This window comes from Molothrus aeneus, chromosome Z, assembly GCF_037042795.1.
Source record: "Molothrus aeneus isolate 106 chromosome Z, BPBGC_Maene_1.0, whole genome shotgun sequence".
Taxonomy (NCBI): Eukaryota; Metazoa; Chordata; class Aves; order Passeriformes; family Icteridae; genus Molothrus; species Molothrus aeneus.
Window position 1 is genome coordinate 20562682 of NC_089680.1, and position 21499 is coordinate 20584180.

Genomic DNA, 21499 nt, shown 5'->3' on the forward strand with positions numbered 1-21499 from the left:
TTTGCTCTGTAGGATTGAATTTGAGGATTCATGAGTTTTTTCATATTTGTCAAGCAACTGGAGTCAGTAATTTCTACAGATCCTATGTGTTCCAGAAATCACATAGCAGATGACTGAGTAAAAAATAGTTACGGCCTCTTTTTCTGTCCATTCAGCCTAAATCATCCTGCCTAGTTCCTGTACATAATAAGTATATTCTAGTTCAGAAGCAGCAAACCAGCTGCCTGTGCACAAGGACAAGAACAAGATGCTGGGGCTAAATCCTAGAGTTTTAAAACAGTGATAATTCTCTTAGTTTTACATTCTCACACTTCTCTAGGTCCTGAGAGCAATCTGAGTTAGACTACACATCCTCCAGAGGCCCCTTCCAGCATGTGCTATTCTATGATCTGCAGTCATACCACTAATGATGGCTGTATGTAAAGGTTTCCTATAGCAATGTTTCTGGGCTCATTTTTGACTCTGAAACTTCCACTAATTTTCAGAATGTCATACCCACACACTGTTATGCAGGAATTGATGTTTGCCCCAAAACCATTTCTGCACTCCCACTGAAATACACTGAAAATAAACACTAGGAAAAAACTGTACTCAAATTAACTTTATTAGCTCAAAAATCTGTGATAATGGAATCCATATGTTGAGTCCCTCATGTGTAGTACAAACTCATGGGTACCATTTTAGCTGTATCACATGTTTTCAGAACTAAAAATCTAGTGACAACATCTAGTGACAAAGAATGCAAGCATGAAACAGGAATACTGAGCAGTATGCAATGCTTTAAAAAGTCAAAGTCTACAAAACCTTACAAAAATTCACTAATTATACTGAGACATTCAAAACATAATCTTGCAAGTGTAAAGAACAGTTGAAACATTTTAGAACCACTTCAAATGCTGTTAACACTTGGTATACTTTCTTGTATTTCAGAAACAGATCCTATAGTATCAGTTCCAGAGCTAACATTAACTATCTGCAGTCTACTTTTGTCTCCTGTTTCATTTGCTAGAGGAATGTGTTTCTTAGAGGAATAATTTTTGCTTTTTTCACCAGGAATACCACTGGATATTGTGCTATCATCACTTCTAATTTGTACACTGGAATCAGCAAATGAATGCAGACCGGTAGCCAACTGCCTTGCTGAGTGATGTCCTTTTGCTTGTTCATTTTGTTTGACTCTCCTCTCAGATAATACTGGAGTACTACTTCGAGGCTTATTCTCTTTATTTGGGTTAATTGTTTGAGCTTCATTTTCCCTCCACAAACCTGGCTGGTACTGCTGTCCAGCAGCCTGAAGTTCTCTCATTTCTTTAAGTGATGAAAAGGCATTATTCACAACCATCTGGGATTGAAATGTGCCAGGAAGAGGAAGTTGAATGTCCCCAGCTCTGCTCTGAAACAAAAGATTCCAATGAAAAGACAGGCAACTAGAGGAGAGGGGAAAAAAAAAAAAAGAAAAAAAAGCCAGTTTTGCAACTGCCACATATACTGGAGTCTGCAGAGCAAAATACAGTCTTTACCTAATATAGGTAAGACACAGAGTAATAGCAATTGAACAATCTTTATCACCTTTCAAAACAGACTTCTGAAGATTGCTAGGGTGATAATGACACAGAGTAGGAACATTACAGTTTCACATCTAGCTTCAAATTTATACCAGAGGTGCATTAGTTACACAAAAGCAGCCAAAACTTAATCACATCTACCATCCCAAGACACCTGCAATTCCTTATGTTTACTAGCAATTCACAGAAGTGTAGTCTCAACACTCTATACCGTAACACCTAGCTGCTACAAGAACCCAAACTAGTCTCAACACTCTATACCATAACACCTAGCTGCTACAAGAACCCAAACTAGTCTCAACACTCTATACCATAACACCTAGCTGCTACAAGAACCCAAACTAATCACCAGTATTGGGAGGCAAGAACAAGAGTCTTCAAACTGCAAAACTGGAAATTCTCTCCACACTGTTAAAACAACTCCCAAATTTTTAACATTACATTTAAGGATCTCATGTGTTCTTGAGGAAATTAAAAGAGTTAGAGTGGAAGACTTTGGATATAAGAAACACACTGGAATGCAGAGTGATTCTTGGTACAAAAGTTTTATTCAACTTGGACATAGCTATAGGCCTCCAGTATCTAAATTTTTAACAGCCTTTTAAAAATCCTGGGTTTTTTTTCTTTGTTACACGAATTTTAATATCACCTTTGAAAAATACTCAAGGTTTACTATCAATTCACAGAGTAGAACCTCAAACTTTATGCAATATTTACAAATATTACAAATTTGTAGTTGCCTGAAGCTCATGTCATGGCCACAGAGAAATCTATCAGGACTGGACATATACACTATTATTACTTACAAGATAATTTATGATTTTCAGTAGGTACATTGTATAGCCTCTCCTGTAAGACCAAGGTTCTTAAAAACACTATAGGTCATTATTAAATGTTTCTAAGAAACCTTATCATGGTATTTTCCAATTTGAATGGATGCATTCCACTACTGGAACTTCCTATTTCAGACAAGGAAACAACAGAATTACCACCAAAGCTTAATACATTACAAAATACTGCAGTTTGTGCTCCTAGCGGTAAACACTTTAAAAGCTTACATTAATCACTGAATTATTATGATCTGTATAAATGCAGCTACAGCAAAGGGTTCCAGTAATAACTTCATGAATCAGAGGGGGATTAACAGCTAAAAAGTACATTAAAGAGTATAAAGTAGAATCGCCTCTAGCATTCCTTATAAAGACTTACTTTGCTATTCTCAGTATGTTCCTGTCTTTCTTCTTCAAAGGACTTCTCCTTTACCACGTTCACAGGCTTACTGAGAGTAGCATTCATTTGTGGATGCCCCAAAATACCAAAATCTGATTGGTCTATCCCAGCTAATACAGCAAGTTGTCCAAGGCTGTAAGATAAATGTTTAATATAAAATCACACAAACTATTATTACTTTTTGAAAGACTAAACGTTCAAAATCAGAAGTAGAATCTGTTAAAGCTTTGAACATAGTTTTCTATTACTTTAAGTGAAGCTCAGAGTATCTTAACTAAGACAAAAACAAGCAGCTGAAGGTATTTTCTTGACTTTGCACAATTAGCCTGCAGAATCAAAACAAGTGTTACAAGGCTGAGAATGAAGCTCTCTAGTTAGCTCAGAGCAGCATACTGGCAATGAGATTCCATGTCAGGCAGAACAAAGATTAAAACTCTGTCCATTCAAGCAGAAATTGGTGCACATCTCCAAATCGCATAATCTCTTAACATGTCAATGACAAGCTTCACAAATACAATGATGTTGGGTCACCTGCCAGCTTGTAAGTTGGCCAAACCAATCACATGTGGGTTTTAAGCCTCAGTAAAAAGTGGAAAGTTGCAGTCATTAACTGATAGCATAGCATATGATAAAAAGAAGCTTACTGAGAAGAGCATTCTTCATGACTGGGATCCTGTAATGCTCAGTGAAGCTCCTTATTTACTATGAATAGACATAGGGCTGATATAAAGAAATTTTTTTCATGCAGTGAAAATGCATTTTTCCCTTCCTGAGAAATCTGAAACTCCTGTAGTAATGGCAACTCTACAAACCGTTTTGTCACAAAAATTAAAACACAGCCTCAGGGTAAAGTTTACAGCAAGTCAGAATCATTGTATCATGGAATCATTAAGGTTGAAAATCATTGAATCATTAAGGTTGAAAAAGACCTCTTAATATAATCAAGTCCTGCCATTAATCTAACACTGCTAGGTTCATCACTAAACCGTGTCCCCTAAGCACCACATCAAGATGTTTTCTGGACACTTGAAGGGGTGGCCATTTCACCACCTCCCTGGGCAGCCTGTTCCAATGTCTGACCACACTCTCAGGGAAGAAATTTTTTCTATGTCCCTTCTAAATGTCCCTTCTGAACCTCACCTGGCGTAACTTGAGGCCATTGTCACTTAGGTCCCAAGTTATATCACTACAATTTGGAAGTGGGAGATAGGGAGGGCAAATAAAATCTTCTGTGATCTTCTCTGAATCCACAAAGTAGACTACAATGCATATTCATATCATTCCATTCTTGTGGATGAGACTGCCATGCTTGGTCATACAAACTTTACAAGCTGGGTTCAAGCTGAAATTCTTTGAAAAATGGGAAGGATGAACCATCCTCTGACAAATTGCAGATACAGTGGTAATACAAACTTCAATCAATTTTCTGTAGTACTACTATTACTACTACTACTACTAGTAGTAGTAGTAACAATAAATACAGACTTAAAATACAAAGGCTGGAGATACAAATCCCATGTAGATTTACATACTTCAATTTGTGAATGGAGAGCACAAGGTAACAGGACACTCTCTGAAGGCAGTTCAACTGCATTTTGAGACTTTCATATTGTGGGAATGTTAAGAGCCAAAGGTGATTCACTAAAGACTTGGAAACACACCTTAATAGAAGCTTTCTACTGTTTTGGAATAGGCTTCTTGAAAGCCTTTCCCAAAGACAGATGCATGAATAGCATCTTAGCTGAACAGTATTTAGATCATGCCTTTGCCACTAGGAAAAGACTAAACAATAGGTAATTTATTTAAAAAATGGCTAATTTATTTTCCTTTGCTCTCTCAGAGTACACACCCAGAAATCTGGCAAGGTAGCAGGCAGCATACTTCATTGTGAGGATAATTTTGAAAAGATCTCAGGAAAAACAGCAAGACTAAAAGTGACAACCTACCCAGCATCTTTAAGGAGGTCTAAAAAAGCATGAAACTTTTGAAAAGAGTTCTCAATGCTGCCTAGAACACCTTCATCTTCCAAAATCATGTTGGTTACTGATTGTGCATGAAGAACCTCGGATAGGGAGATATTTAGACTCCTTAATCTTGCATTTTCAATTTCCAGCTATGCAGGGAAAAAAAAAAGAAATTTCTTTCATTTTCAGTTTAAAAGACCCCAAAATATCAAACCTCACCTGTGTGCCTAGACAGTAGCATCATAACTGATGTAACAAGATACAGAGTTTGCTGTACCACACACTTTCAGGGCACTGTTGCATGAGCTCTGTGCAGGTCTGCTTATCCACAGCTGCAGTTCTATGCTTCCATAGATATTCCTGAAGGCACTCAAAGCCACTGGCTTAGCACTGTCTTCAATATGTACAGGATTATACAGATCAAGTACAAGTGGAAAAATTTAGCTTCCATATTGTTTTACTGTGTAGTTATTATATGACATGTTAACACCAAAGAATTTATTTTACCATTAAAAACTTTAATGAAGGCCAATGCCCTCCTTATATTCACCCCTCTATATTGGAGGTACTATGTATACTACTGTTAACTCTCCCCTGCCCTGTGCATCCCAAAACTGAAAACTGCGTGATCACTACAAGATATACAAGGTTTTGTGTTTGAGGGAAGCATTAACTCATCATTGAAGATTACAGCTATGCAATCAAGTACTACCACAGGCTTTCTGTCTTGTATTTTTTATGAGAGGATGAAAAAATTACAGATTGGGTAGTGCACTGTAGGTGATAAGTAAGTAACAAAATAAACACTTTTAGAGATTAATGCTACTTGTTTTATTCCATCTCCTGGTTCAAGGTGCTAAATCCAACCAGCCTAGCCTTGACAGAGGAAGATTTCTTGTAGGGGGTGTTCAGCCTAAAAAGCATTTAAGGATCTAAAAAACAGACAGGCAGCAGAGCCTACTGGTGCACATCACATCACAGGAAGATGGGGATAGTCACACAAGAGGGCTACAATCTGTCTTTGAGAAGTGGGGAGTTCTTTGTGGGTATCTGCTGTGGGGTATCACCTGTTGCTCATATTTCAAAGGATATCACCGCTTTCACTTCCCTCCAAATCACATGTAAGGACTAAATCCCTTTGCTTACACTACCTTACACTCAACTGTATTACAAGAAATTCTGTTTATTCATGCAGAAGAATATTTTTAGGTCAGCAACAGCAGAGGGGAAACAGACCTCACAATTCAACTGTGATAAGTTGTTCAGTTTTGTCAAAGCTGAACTGCACTTCACAACAAGTGACATGCAGAAAACCATCCCATATGGTTAATGCCCGCAGAAATAAGACTTAAAAACCAAAGGTACAGAATAAACCAAACTGAACAACAGTTGCAACACAGCTTTCAGCACAAGTCATGGTTAGTGAGTTGGGAGACAAAGAACTATCTATGTGTACATACTGCAAATAGATTTAATCACTTTCTTGAGAAAAGCAAGTGTCAGGATGTTCCAGATCATAAGTGTTTCAGAAAATGAATAAAACACATTGAAAGAGTAGCTTGAGCTGGAGTTCAAGGCTCTGAACAGAATCAGTAGAACAAACATTACTAAACACAGATTTCATCACTGCCCTTAAGAACAGTAAACGATCCACGTGACTTTGAACTGAAAATCTGAAAGCTAACACATCAGCGGTCATTGATAATTACCCCTAAGCAAGTGCATTCTCTGAGCAGTGCCTCCTTTAAAAGTAAATATCGTTAAGTATCTTTACCTCTAGTAATCGTTCCTCAGCCTTTACTCTAGCTTTCTGTTCTTCCTTTAGTTTTTCCATGCATTCTTCCAGCTCCAACTACCAAAACACAGATAAACTATCATGAAATTTATCTCAAAATGTCAGATTAACATGCAATAAGAAAAAACTTAACAGCTAGCAAATGGCATTCCAAACATACCTTCTTCAAAAATACAAGACAGAGGCCTACCAGTAGACCATCTAGGATGCAAAATATTAAGACAGAGAAGTAGAAGTAAGTGTGATTCACTTAACAGATTTGTAAGACTGCAAGAGATCACATGAAATTACAGTCCAAATCTTTTTGGTCTATGACATAACCATCAAGAACATATGTTCTTCTCTACTTCCCCTTAATTTTTTCAAGCATCATTTTTAACTAAATATATCTATATCATAAAGCTCAAATTGGGCTCTAATAAGAAATTCTTAGCAGCCATATCTAGATTTTCCAACTATACTCTTTAGCCAGGATTTTATTCCTTTCTTTATTCCTTCTTATAATTGTAAGAATACAAAATTCTGAAGAACTGTACTCTAAGTAGTCAGAATACAAAATTCTGAAATGTAAGAATTGTACTCTTTCTAATTGGTTTCACTTAGTTCTTCAATAAAAAGCTTTTCACAATTCCAAGTTTAGTGTTGAGTTAACAAGAATAAAAACAAATCCAAAACACCTAATAAATATATTCTAGTGTTATTAATAAGATGCCTAAACTTGTATTTTAATTAAAATCTCAATTTCAGTAAGAGTAGTCAAGATTTGCAATACCACATTTTCTTGCATCCCAGCTGAGCATTATTGTCTTTAATTACAGCATCTGAACTAGAAAAACAAGCAAGAATTTTTGTTCTTGTACACCTTAACAATCCTCTGGTTCAAAAGGTGAAAACTGTTCAAATTATCACACTATTCTATTTTTCAGAGATTAGACTGTACAAATTAACAGTATACAAAACTTCTCCCTTTCACTTCGTGTACAAGCACACATATGTAAAAGGACACTGCATTTTGTATGCACCGTATCAACCAGTTCTAAAGAGAATTAAAGATTCAAGTAGTACTGAAATAGTTTGTTTACTAGTAAAAGCTTTTCCAATGCATACTACTGCACTTCCTATAAGTAACCAACTGAGAAGACTAGCGCGCAACAGAATGCATAGTAAAAATAAACCTACAAATGCAAAGGTGTTATAAGTTGCAAGGTACTTTTGCAATTGGTTCCAAGATGCAGGTTCTACAACCACTCCAAGTGATGATTATGGGTCTGTCACTATTCCACTGAAGCCCACTCCTAAAATCACTAGACTAGTATCAACCAAGCAAACACTGCAAGTAGAAAGCTAGTCATATCTTTATCATACTCCTATTTGAGCATCAAAGCAGATTTAGCACTATGTCTAACCTGCAGGCACAGGGTGGGGGGCAAATATCTAAGGAGAACCATCCACAAATATCATAATCTTACTGCCATCTACCTTTGAAGATGTGGAAATAATGGGAGCTACAAAAACCTCTACATACACAGAAGCACAGCACAGAAAGTAGAAACCGTAATGTTCTGCACTGACAACTTGGCAGTCCCCCAGCCTAGCTTTGAAGACCAGTATTAGCTATCACAGACTGAAGAATTCTTACCTTTCCATTTATAGTGCATGTGCATATGTATAATTATTCATATTTTGAAGTTTCTAGGATGTAGGCTAGGAACTCTACTTTAGAAACCATAGCTCTCTAGTATTTTTGTTGTGGATGGATTTTAGATAATTTTAAAGATCAAAGTGCTGACCTTTTTCTTCAAATTGCTGGTTTGTAATGCTGAAGGTCAATGGCTTAGACAGTAATCAAATTATTACAATTTTTTAAACAGAAACGTAGATGTTTTGCAGTGATGCTTAAACTTGATTTATCACACTTGATATGTACATAGTATTTTATGGTTATGGACTGAGTTCATAACAAAACTGAACACTGCAGTTGCATCTCCTCATAAGCAATAGCAAAGCCAGCATTTAAAGAAACTAATTTGTCACCATTATGTTACAACTATATGTACATTTTAATCTTTGATTTGCTTTTAAGAAATTCACTAGTTTACACAACGCCCTAGTCTCTGTGCAGAAAAAAAATATTAAAATTGATATCAGAGAGGTAAATGTACATCCAAGCTAAAAGACTAAGCCTTCAAGTATTACAGCCCAGAAAGATAACACTGATAGACTTTAAGATGAAACTGAGTATCAAAAATATAGGTAGCCCTTAGAATTACCATAAGCAGTATGTCTGTTCAACACTAGACAGAGGTATAAAATTGAAGTTTAAAAAAATTGTATTTTAAAAAATTTAGTAACTGTTGTAACAGTTCTTTTATTTGACTGCATCATACTTAAAAAAAATACAGTTACAGTGCAATCTCTACTTCTTTGCAATTCACAAAGTAGTGAGATGTAGAAAGAGTTGCCCTGATAACTAATTAGGGTAAAGTTCACCATTTAAATCCCTAGTTAAAATTTAAAAGTATGGGAGTTACCTCAACTACATACTTCATCAAAACAAATTGTGACATTTGATTCCCTCTAGTGGAAGAAGAGAATATTTATCATTTCTCATTTTTCATTTAAGCAGATACTAGGCTTTCACTAGCCTAGTCTTTTTTTTTTTTTTTTTTATGAAAACACAACTAAGTACTACTACTAGTTTTATTAAGTAGTATGCCTAAAGCCCCTTTTTCTGCAGAAGGATGTAGAGGAGTTCTCCAAAACTAGCGTACTTAAGTGAAAGTCTGGTCCTTCAGTCACATCAAGAGATGTCTGGAGAGCTTTTTTTGACAAGGAAGCAGTTTAAGGAACTCCCACCCCTTACTGTTTATTCCCACTCTGCATTCCCATTGTTGCTCTAACACAACTGGTAGTCCCATTAACTGAAAGGTCTATTACCACCAAATACACTGGACTACTTTTCAGTTGGATCAGTTCCTCAAAGCACCTCCCCTCACAAGCTACTGCACAGTAACACCTGTTGAATGACAGCCTTATGATCAGACAAATGTTAAAAGGCACAAGAGAAAAAGACTGAAGCCAGAAATGAAAAGGCTAAGTGACAGAGGGAAAAGAGACAATTCAGTGGGGCCAATTTGATAGCTTGATTCTGCCATAATGTGAAACCTGCTTTTTGTGAATGTAACAAAAACAATGGGTGAGGCACAGAATCAGGTGCAGATTGCTTAATTGGTGCTATCTGATAAGCAACCATGGCCTAAAAAAGTATTTTGGTTTTCAAATTCAGAAAGTCATGAAAATCTCGACCTTTACAAGCACACAAAAATCAAAACTTTGCAGGAGGTTGCCAAAATTTGTGGGTTTCTCTCCAAGGAAGTTGAAATTAATCATAAATTGTCTCTTCCTTATAGCTGCCCTACATGTAGTACTACAGCTAACACCAATGTGTTAGCTGTGGTATGGTCAATATGACATCCTAGTGGTCAGTATGACAACCCTTCCCCAGAGCACAAAACACTGCATACCTCTGCTGTGTGTTATGAATAAAATATTCTTCCCTCTCCAAAAAGCAAGAATAAATACATAAAAAGCTTTCTGCAAGCACAGTAGTTCCTACATACAGGTTTTTGGAGCAATTTGCACATGACACAGAATTCTATGACTTCAGACAAAGTACTCTTGGTAAGTGTTGAAGCCACTACACAGCACAATGTCAATACATTGCACACTAACAGTAAAAGTTACTATAAAATTAATTTCCAGCAACATGTGAAAACCTAGAAATCTTCCTGAACAAGAGTTCTAGGGAGAAGAAGGTCTAAAGAAAAAATACGTCAGCTGAAAAGGCTGGGATTTATTCATGCAGTATTTATACAGTCCTTTTGCTTTCCACAACTCTATCTGAGCCGAAACATTCCCACTACTGATAAACCTACAGCAAGTTAACTTAACTTCACTCCTCATACACAAAGACAGGTATACAGTCCAATATTTACACATACAAACAGCATATTCACCCAGCGTGGTGCTCTGACAACAACCTGCAAATCCAGACTGACTGTAGATCTTATTTACAGAAGTAATCATTGCTTTCTCTGAACAGAATTAAAATCTTGACACTTTAGAAACAGTTAACTCATTTATTCTGCCTCAGGGTGTTACCTTATAATACTGCTAGATTACCTCAGCAGCATTACAGAGCCACTGATACATACCTTTTCTCCACCCCTTTCTTTTATAAGAAGATTCCCAATCAAGATATTTGCACAAATAGTCTGTTTCACTACTGCTAAGTTTTTTAAGTATCAAAGAAGTAGAAGGAATAATAAAAAGCAGATGAAAAAAGTTTACTAGGCTCAATTATAAAATGGAATTCAAACATTTTGAGCTATTTCTGTAATTATTTTTAAACAACAGTTATTTGTATATTTTAGCTCTTAGAAATAACACTAAGTTACTTTTATAAAGGAAATACTTGAAAGAAAATAACACTGATCAAAAGATCTGTGCACTATGATGCAAGAGAGAAATTACACATACTGCAGCTGTATTAAGTTATTCTGAAATCCTGCTCCAAAACTGGTTATTTGTTTAATTACAATTTTCTGAATAAAACATGGTTTAATTTATATAATTTGCCTTTACAGAATCTAAGGCACTGAACATGCTTCTTACCTGTAACTGTTGATATTGTGCTACATCAGTCTTATCTAATGATTTTGACAAACCAGTCTGCTGGACAACATTCTCTAAATCTTCTGTGTCTTCAGTTTCAGATGTAGAAGCACGTTCTAGTGTCACTTTCACAGGTACAGCTGTCTAGTTACACCAGAAAAGAAAACCATGCCCACTCACAGCATTACAATATTTAGCAAAAATCAAAGATTAAATCATATCAAAAGCTTAATTTAAATACAGTTGTTTCCCAGAGTCCTTTACAATGTATACACATTGCCCAGCCATACATCTATGAAATAAATTTGCATAAAACAGTATTAAAAAAAACAATCCTATGTGTGCCTATGTTGAGTATTTGTGGAGAAGATTTAGCAGCAGAGTCAGCCCCTGCAAGGCATAGCCAGGACTGCCCCACACAGGACACAGCCAGTCTCAGCTGACCCTTTGCAAGGCATAAAATGCCAGACAGGCACAAGAGGTGGGAACAAAAAGAGTGAGAAAAAGCAGAGGGAACATAAGGCTGGGAGCAGGCAAAGGGGTTCCATGGTGGAGCCAATACCCTCATTACAGCCAGGGAAGACCTGTGTCAGAGCAGAGGGATGGGTCAAAAGAGCTGCTGCCCACAGGCATCCTATGATACCCATGCTTTCCCAAAGGACTGCAGTCCATGGGAAGCCTACACCAGAGCAGAGGATAACTGGTGGCTTCTGCAGCCATCAGATCCTTCTGTGATGGAAATGAGATACAAAGGAGAAGGAAGAAAGATGGGGTTTTTCTTCTCCTGGTAGAGCAGCTCACAGAGAAGTACAAAAATAAGCATATAATCCAAATCCAAGACAGGAAAGATGGTGCAGAAAGTGTTCAGAGAAAAATGCTCTTCGTTATTCCTATTGCCTATGGAGGCATTGTGCCTATACTCCAACTCAGCCAGCTCCTAAGACTAAGAACCCAAAAGATACAGAGATAGAAATTGAAGTAAACCAAGTATCAAAGAAGATTCAACCAAAGGCTGATGTAAACTACTTTTTTTTTTTACTCCTATGAGTGACAATCTTTAAAAGTATGTTCCAGTCTTAGCTTTCAGACAACGAGAATCTCTTGAGAACATTTTCCTCTTTTTTCAGGCAGCTACCCACTAAAATAAAACCAGTGTGTGAGAAAAACAGTACCTGAATCTTCAATGGCAATTCCCCAGCACAATCCGCTGCCCTGCCTCTGAAGTACAGAAAAAAAAAATCAAAACCATACTTTTGAGGAAAGTTTATAATGCTCCGAACACAAAATTTGGAAGAAATGCACAAAATGCTCGGAACACAAAATTCACTCTTACAGGTGAAGCAGTAAAAGTAAATAAACAGCATCAAACACTGCACTACATCCCTTTAAGCCTCATTACATTCTTATTTCGATTAGTACTCCCTAGTTAATCATGATTTAGAGCAACACTACTGGATGCTAACATTAATATCTTCAATAGGCATCTTGTTTAGTTAATTATTTTGAACTAAAGTCAATAGGAGAATTTGGTGTTCAGCATTTTGAAAAACAAACTTAATTACCACAGTTGCAATATAGCATTAAGTAAATTTTTTGTTTAAATAGTTATATAGTCTCCATTTTGAGAGGCCAAGATCTTGGGAATGGATTAAAAAAACAAAAACAAACAAGAATTGTTTCAAAAGACGGCTTTCATGTGTAAGTTTTTTTCAGTTTTACTTTAATTTACCGCTCTTAGATGATCACAATAATTATGCTGGTATTGAGTGGGGTGAAGCAGAAAAAAGAGACAGGAAAATACCTAAGCAGTATGAACTGGATCTCAAACCAACTATACTAAAAGTTTAGAATGCTAACTTGCCTCTTCAGCTATGATACAGTTGATAAATCATTATTAACAAAAGAATAAGCAGAGAAGGTAGATTTGGTTGTGGTGGGGTTTTTTGCTGCATATGAATGGCTATCATGTATTTTTGTGTATTTTAAATCCTTACTAGAGAAGAATTTATGTAAAATCCTCAAAATTTATATAAACAGAAAAAACTCTGACAACAGTTACAACATTCTGTGTGTAACTTTCAAATCATATTTTAAAAAGCTAACATTGCTCTCTGCTGTATTTATCATGCAAATTTTATGGTTTAGTATTTTCTCTTGTACTATGAAAACCTCACCTGTATCTCCTTGCACGTTCTGCAGTCCGCCAAGGAAGGAAGCCCTTTGTGCCTGGTGGTTGTGGTTTTGGTGAGTAACTCTCTCTCACAGTAGAATTTTTTTTCCCAGGACTTACAGATTTTTTAGATGATAATCCTGAATTGAAGAACAAGACCAGAAGAAAAGAGAATTCATGATACCTTATTATTCACATAAGAATTCACAGCTTACTGTTCATAAAATTTTCTATGTGATAAATAAGGACTGTAGGAAATCTGCCATTCAGTCTAATTTTGCTAAAATAAAAAAAAAGCTTGATCCAAAACCTTGAGATTATAAGATGGTATACTTAACTGCTCTTAGGCTGATGCAAGACAAGCTGGATTTCAAAAAAAGGAGGCAAAGCTTTGTAGCAGAAGAGCTTTAGATGGTTTTAAACCATCCACACAAACAGTAAAGGCATCTACGTGTTTCAAATTGCCCTCTAGTGGCTTTAGAGTGAACAACATTATTTTATTTATGGGCAAAATAATTAAAAATAAAGGTGATACTTATGCACATCACTTGTACAGGACACCAGCAATCTCTTCCCTTCAGAACAATAATAAGAAAAAGTAGGGTTTACTGGTCTGGTATTTTGCTGTTTAAATCATACAGCATCAAAGTAGACTCAGAAAGAAACCTAATATGGATCATCATTAGAATATCTACCAGGAGTAATTAAACTTTTTATCAGGGCAAGGGGAGCCTCACATTCTCTCTAAGCCAGAAACTGGTAAGTCTTGAAAACTAATCATCTTATATTTCCTACAGTTAAACTAGTGAGAACTCAGGTTATTGTTTTTCTGAGATCAGTACAATAACTGATTTTGTAATGGTATAGAAATGCATCACTTAGTTACTAGGATTCAAAATCTCAATTCATTCTGAACATAATAAACAGGATAGTTTTCAGCTTGACTTTGTCCTTCTCTTAAAAAAAACAATCCCAAAGCACATAAAAACACCACACACAACCAACAACCCCAAAACAGAGAAAAAGACAAAAAACCACAAAACCCTCCACAACCACATTTGCCAGGCATTTTTTCCTCCCATTACCACCCAGATCACTTACCTCTCTGCTTCCAGATAACTAGAGTGAAGACAAGAGACAGTGAAATGTATTACAGTGAAATTTTTAGTAGCTTACTGAAAAATGTTGAGTATCACATCTATCAATACTTAATTATAAATATTCAAGATACCTATGTTATTTTAAACATACTATTTATAATAGGTTTACATGAAGTTAAAAAATGTCTTAGAACATTTTGTACATCAGTTAAAAAATGCATGTTTGCTTGTTCTGGCAGAGGACAGCCTGCTACAGAAAGGTTACAACAGCAGGAGAACTAGACAACTTACTACTGCCAAGCTTTGCAGAAGTGAAAGCTTGTGGAGACACAGTACAAATATGTGCAATGCTTCCCCACATTTTAAAGTCAGCATATCATACCATTTTTCCAGCCATGTATCTAGCAGCACTAGAAACAAGAGTAAGTTTCCTACCAATGATACCAATGATAACAGAAGATGCATTATATCATTAAGAAGGAACAATTTTTTTTCTTTTTGAAGACAAACATTCTGTAAAACACTAACATTTAGACACATCATTCATTTTATTTTTTAATTTAAGCTCTTAAGAATTAAGATAAAATTTTCTAGACAAAATGTACTATAGGCAGAAAAAACAAAGAATTACCAATACGAATAGTAGCTTTTCCTTTCCGACCACTTCCTAGGACAATAGTTCTTTTCTTTGGCTTAGTTTTCAAAGCTTCTTTGGAAGACATCAGCCACTTAAACTAGAATTTGGTTTATTTTTTAAAGAAAAAGAAATCTGTTTAGCAACTGACAGTTGAAGAGGTGCGTATTTAAAATTAGTTTTTCAGATCTAGAGAACACTGTACTTACAGGAAACTTTTTAAGATGTAAAATCAAGAAAAAACAGAAGTCTCACAAGGCCCAAATTTAAGCAGATGATAGTCTACATTACCAGAATGTGTTCCCAAAACATCACTACAATATCCCATCCAATATTATCCTTTCTCCTGTGGAAAACAGTTCTCCTTCTATAGCAAAAATCTCCCAGCATCAACCCTATAAAGAGGCAACCCTGGCTTCTGCGCTTCATTCTCAGACAACTGGCTTGATAGGAATGACTGGCTCAGACCAAAGCTCTCCAGAATAACAAAAGCTTCCCCAATGCAATTTTGTATTGCTGATAAAGTTAGTATTTTAAAAAACACAAAGTTTATTTTTATTTGCCTGTAATGAAAATTCATCCTTACACAGTAAAAGCCCCAAAATAAAATTAAAAGACAGTGATGATCAAAGGCCACAGCTGTACTTCAAACTTCACTTCCTTACAGCAACAGTTCTATTCCTAAAGGCTCCCCTTGCCTGATAAAAAGTTTAATTACTCCTGGCAGATATTCTAAAATTACTCAGCTAAAATTACTTACTTTTCAGTGTGCATCACTAATACAGAGTCTAGTGCTGGAGCAGTAAAATACAGATGACACTAACACAAAGCCTGTCTCACATGGCCCTAAATCCCACATCAGAGTAGTAAGAACAGTATGTCAGAGCTATTCCCATCTAAACCATCAGAATGATTAAAATTCCATTACTGTGCTCTAAGTTTAATTCAAATTTATCATTGCCAAGAAGATCTTTTTTTTTCACATTGGATACAATTAAACCTTGTATAAATTTTGCTGTGTCTCCAGGTGGGTCTGGTCCCTGCGCAAGCGAATTGATCATTTTAAACTAAAACACACCCAGAAAGTGTAAAATTAATTTGCAAGCTTCTAAGAGCAAAAGTAATTTTAATTTTGTTTTGCTAGACACCTAAAAGAGCAGCTTTACTAGGTTAAACCAAAAATTCATCTAGCACATAGCCTGTCTCATCTCTGCTCTTGTTGTAAACCATCTAAGCATCCAAGTATAAAAACAGCAAAATATAAAACCAGTGCTCTGAAAGTATCCTGTTTTGTAGACAACTTCAATGGATTTTCCCTTGAGCTATTTATAGTCTCTCAGAAACTACACAAACTTTCATCACCTATTACACTTGGTCATATCTATGATTACATATCTATGATTTCACTATACCACTACACAGTGCTGCTAGAATATATACCTTTTGTTTTAGCAAGGGCATCAATTAGCAGTAGACAATTACTCTTGCAAACCCAAAAAAAAGGTCCAGAAGAGAATCAACTACATGCTACTGAAAAACAAACAACCACTTTTTATACAAAGCAGTATGGAAGGAAAGACAGATGTGACTAGCAGAAGAAGCAAAGCTATGTAGTAAACCAATGGAAGTATTTCTTCATCCATGTTGTAAATTAAGTATGAAGAATTACTAGCAGTGCTAATAAAACTTAAGATACCACACTAACTGGTTGAATATAAAACTAATGTCTTGAGTCAAGTAATCTTTTAGTATATGGGAGATTTCCCAGAGTTGTTTCTTTCCATGGTCTGGCTTTCCAATTATCTTTAGCATTTCCAGGCAAATGTTATTTTCACGTGATTCCTGTGATATTTTTTAAGTTTTAATCTCATCTGCCAAGCAGAAAGAGTACTTCTTCACAACCAACCTCAACTTCTCAAAAAAGGTCTTCTAGAGATTGAAGTAGGGAACTGTAATAATCCTCCAGAAATTCTGTACACAAATTTTCAGTTTATTAAGACAGTGTCTACACATTCACAGCTCTGTCTTTATTTAGTCTTTTCAAAAACCAAAAGAGCATTAAATTCCAACACAAGAACTGGGATTGATGGGACTCCTTTGGGAACTGAATCACATTTCTGTATATTTGAACACTATATCTAATCATAAACAGTCTAGATATTCAGTTTATGTGCATTACTGTGAACTCTCTGTGGACAGTTAGACCAAGATGAATGGGGGTAATGTACTTTAACTGAACTCTGTTCTCATAGATGGTCTGCATTGAAAGGACAGGCCTGAGCAACTTTAAAAAATTTGGGTTACAGAAGTTAGAGACAAGAAATAAGTTCTAAAATAAATTAAGTGCTAAATTCCAAATTGTGGTTTCCTTCACTTTTTAGTTAGAAGTTATTATTACCATGTTGACAAGGACATATGTAGTAGAAAGCCCTCCAGCAGTCCTGGAGGGACTATTTAATTTAATAATAAATTAATATTTAATTAATATTCTATGGTAATGCCCAAATACACACACATTTCCATTTTTCTCTCCATTAAATGGATATCCAGGTTTTATTACATGTGACAGCTTTAATTCCATAAGAAATCATACATGGAAAGAAATACAGTAACATGTTCATTATAGTGGTTTTAGGTTTCCCCCTAGAGAGTGGGTTTTTTTCATTTGTACTGAGTCAAACTTCTGTTTAGAACCAGAATAGCTGGTTTAGATTCATTCTGAAAAAAGTCATCCTTTAAAAAAAAATAAATGCAATGGAAGCTAAAAAGAAAATCCCAAACTCACTCCAAAATGTGTAAAACACACCTCTGAGTCAGCACTGCTTCCATTCTTGAGAACTCTTTCAATTATCTTTTTCATCAGACTATGACCTAGAATGAATTAAAACACCTTTTTAAGAATTTTCTGTAAGAGACAATTCTTTTTGTGAACAAACAGATCATTGACTAGTAAGTAGATATTACCTATCCTGGTTGTTTTCCTATGTTAAAAATGTTTAGCAAATTATCGTGGCATGTTCTTTTTTTCTTAAAAGCAGTTTACCTTTCCCCAGATAGCTACTGAAGAAGAAAAAAAAACCCAACAACCACACAAAGAGAATAAATACAGACACAGGTACATACCAATTAATGGATTTTTTCTTACGTCAAGTACCACTAATGTTGTGTTAGTTTGAAGAGCATCTAATAATGACCTTGCTCCTTCATTGGATATTCCGCACTGCTGCAAATCAAGTGCTAAAATGTTTAAGGAGGCAAAAAAAAAAATCAGTGGAGGTAGTATAGCATTTAGTTAGTAATTTAATTTAATAGTTAATATCTAAAAAATTAATCCTGCTGAAAACCTCCATTTCATAGAAAATGAAGCATGAGAACTGAGGACATGATGATAACAGTCATCAAAAAAGTGTAAAAACAGGAGTATTGCTTTCAAAGAACACAACTAGAACTTTTCAACATTAAGAAACAGCTGTTAATATCTGCAGAGGAGGTAATATGAACCACTCTACAACCACTGTGGGCAACCTGTGGCAGTGTTCAGCCATCCTCAAAGTAAGAGGGTTTCATCATGTTGGAGAAACCTCCAGTGTTTTCATCTCTACCCACTCCATCTTGCCTTGTCCACAGGTCCACTGGAAAGAGTCTGTCTCCATTTCCTTTACATCCTCCTTTCAGATATTTGTACACCTTGATTCCACTCTGAGCCTTCTCTTCTCTAAGCCAGAGTCCTAGGTTTCTCAGCCTTTTCTGAAATCGGAGCTGGTTTAGTCCCTTCATCTTAGAGGCAATTCACTAGACCCTCTCCAGTAGCTCCACTTCCCTCCCGTACTGCACATTCCATGGCCTCACTTGTGCTGAGTAAAGAGGAAGAATCACCTCCCTCAACCTGCTCAAAAAGTCTTTGCTGAATGCACCCCAAACACTAATGGCCCTCTTTGCCACAAAGGCACCTCACTGTTTCATGGACAGCTCATTGTCCACCAGGATCTGCAGCACCCTTTCTGCAAAGCTGCTTTTCAGCCACACAGCCCCTGCATGTTCTAGTGCACATATTATTCCTGTCCAAGTGCGGGACTTTGCACTTCCTTTTCTTAAACACCATGAAGTTCCCATCAGCTGATTTATGCAGCCAGCTGAGGTCCCTCTAGATGGCAGCACATCCTTGCCTTTCTAGGGATCCAAGAAAGACTGTAGTTTCCTGAGTCCTTCTTCCCAGACTTCTTGAAAATAGGCAAGACATTAGCTATCCTCCTCCAGTCCTCAGGCACACTCTCCCAATCACCATGATCTTTCAAAGGCTACTGAGAGTGACCTCAAAATTACATCAGCCAGCTCCCTCAGCACTTGTGAACACATCCCATTAGGGCCTATGGATGGCTGTTTGTGTAGTTTAAGTATTCTCTAATCTGATCCTCTTCCATCAGGATGGATGTTATCTGTAGACCTGCCTCATACTAGAAAACAAAACTATAAAACAGGTATTTTATTCCACACACAGAATGCTATGATTTACACCAGCACTATTAGTAATTTTGTATAATTACTAGGTATAGCAATACATATATTGCAGAACAAATTCATTCTCAAAGATACTGAAGGACAATACTAAATAAAACAACAGTATTCAGATACTTCAAAAGAGGAAGAGAGATTTCTTTGGAAAAAAACCAGTACTCTTCCCAAGCTACACAGTAAGTTACTAGTCTGGCTGCAACTGTTACAACCGATAATTTTAAATCTTCTGCCTGCCACTACTATATTTTAAGAGATGCAGTAGTGAGACATAGAGATAATAGAAAACATATCAGTAGAGATAAAGAGATATGGAGATCCTGCTGAAATCCTTACAGCAACTAGTAACAAGCAGATATGAGGTATATCAGGAATTTGCTGGTATAGGCCAAGTTCTACATCATATGGAATATCTCAGTGCATATACATTAGTATGTCTGTAGTTACTATGTAAGGAAACTCCTGAATTACTCTGCTGCTCATTAGTAAAAGACTTAGTAATACCTTTTAGCCAAAGGTCCTCTCCTAGACAGTCTGCAAAGGCACTTGCTCCTCTATCTCCAACAAGCATGTTGCAGTTCAAAGTAATCCGCCTCAAACCTGTCATATATTCAAGGTCAGGTCTCCTGTAACGTAGGCTGTCAGCCCAAGCTTGACCATGTCTTCTTACTGCCTGGTGCTTTGCAAACAAAGAAGCTGTTAACAAGTGAAATGGCAAAGCCATAACTGAGGACATGATGACAAGCTACCTTTTTCTGTAAACCATGTTCAATGGCTTGAATGTAGGTATAAGAAATATATGCTGGTGTAAGTACACCATTCCCGAATTCAAGAAACATAACTAATTTTTAAACCTTACTGGTAAGTCATATTTGTTGTGACTGCTCAGTTTGCAACGCAAATTATTAAACTTGGCTACAAAGTATTTTATCACCTTCTTTTGACAGACACTTTCAAGGCACATTGAATAGGAAATAAATACATACACAATTTTGTGCTTTCACAGAAATCACAATTAACACTAATTAAAACACACTACTAGGCAGAAATCTCCTGATCATTTAATCAGCAGCTTCTAAACTGTAAACTTGATTATTCTTACCCAGTGCTTCAGAATACTTGAGACATTTTTCAAAATGATTGACAATGAAAGAAGCACCCTGAAAACAGGCGTCAGATGTTTACAGGCCTAGTCCTTATTTAAAGAAAATGCTTTATTATTTATGTTTTTTTCTAAGAAATAGCAAATTTAAATTTTACACCAGTAAACTAAACTGCTTTTGTCATACAAAGTCACACCTTTCGTAAGAACATACACTTAATTTTGGCATTCACACAAGCTCCTCATGAAGTGCCTTAACTGATTTTGGGCTTTAAAGCAGAAGTAAAAAATTAAATTTATTAAGTTCTTACAAACACTCCATTCAAAGACAGTTCATTAAATTACCTTTAATAAATTTGCTATATGTTCTGCCCCTCGCCACGTGAGGCTACATGCTGTGAAGTTAAGAAATCTGATAGTAGCTGTATTCTTTATACTCTGACAGATTGCTGAAGAAAACAAAAGTACACATGTTATCTACACACAGCATTTCCACATTATCAGAACATGCTTTTTCAGTGGCCTATTAAGAGGCAACTTTAAGAGCCAAAAGCTTTGACAAAGAACTAGTGCTGAAATACAGAGTGTATTTTCAATACAATTAATGTGTTCTAAATTCATACATTTCTAGTGCAAATGTTCAGCAAAGAATATCTGAACAAGTTAGAAAATATTTGATTTCAGTTTACTTATAGAAGCTTAAACAAATCAGGAAAGGGTAAAGAAATACAAATGCTGTTTTAGATAAAAGTA

General features: G+C 36.1%; 1 protein-coding gene across 6 annotated transcripts in view; it reads right to left on the reverse strand.

Annotated features, from left to right (window-relative positions):
- Positions 1-586: 586 nt before the first annotated feature.
- CEP78 (centrosomal protein 78) overlaps positions 587-21499 on the reverse strand; it is a 38496-nt gene continuing 17583 nt past the window's right edge. For 2 of the 6 annotated variants that reach the window (XM_066569207.1, XM_066569206.1), the window contains 13 exons: positions 21092-21195; positions 20149-20323; positions 18256-18369; positions 17939-18003; positions 15130-15232; positions 14500-14517; positions 13403-13538; positions 12401-12446; positions 11229-11372; positions 6534-6611; positions 4742-4908; positions 2775-2928; positions 587-1393 (listed from right to left, as the gene is read on the reverse strand). In XM_066569207.1, the coding sequence (XP_066425304.1) occupies positions 890-1393; positions 2775-2928; positions 4742-4908; positions 6534-6611; positions 11229-11372; positions 12401-12446; positions 13403-13538; positions 14500-14517; positions 15130-15232; positions 17939-18003; positions 18256-18369; positions 20149-20323; positions 21092-21195 (1808 nt within the window). In that variant the 3' untranslated portion in view covers positions 587-889. Of the gene's footprint in view, positions 1428-2774; positions 2929-4741; positions 4909-6533; positions 6612-11228; positions 11373-12400; positions 12447-13402; positions 13539-14499; positions 14518-15129; positions 15233-17938; positions 18004-18255; positions 18370-20148; positions 20324-21091; positions 21196-21499 lie in introns of all 6 variants that reach the window. The other 4 variants (XM_066569208.1, XM_066569211.1, XM_066569210.1 and 1 more) reach the window with 4 other exon arrangements.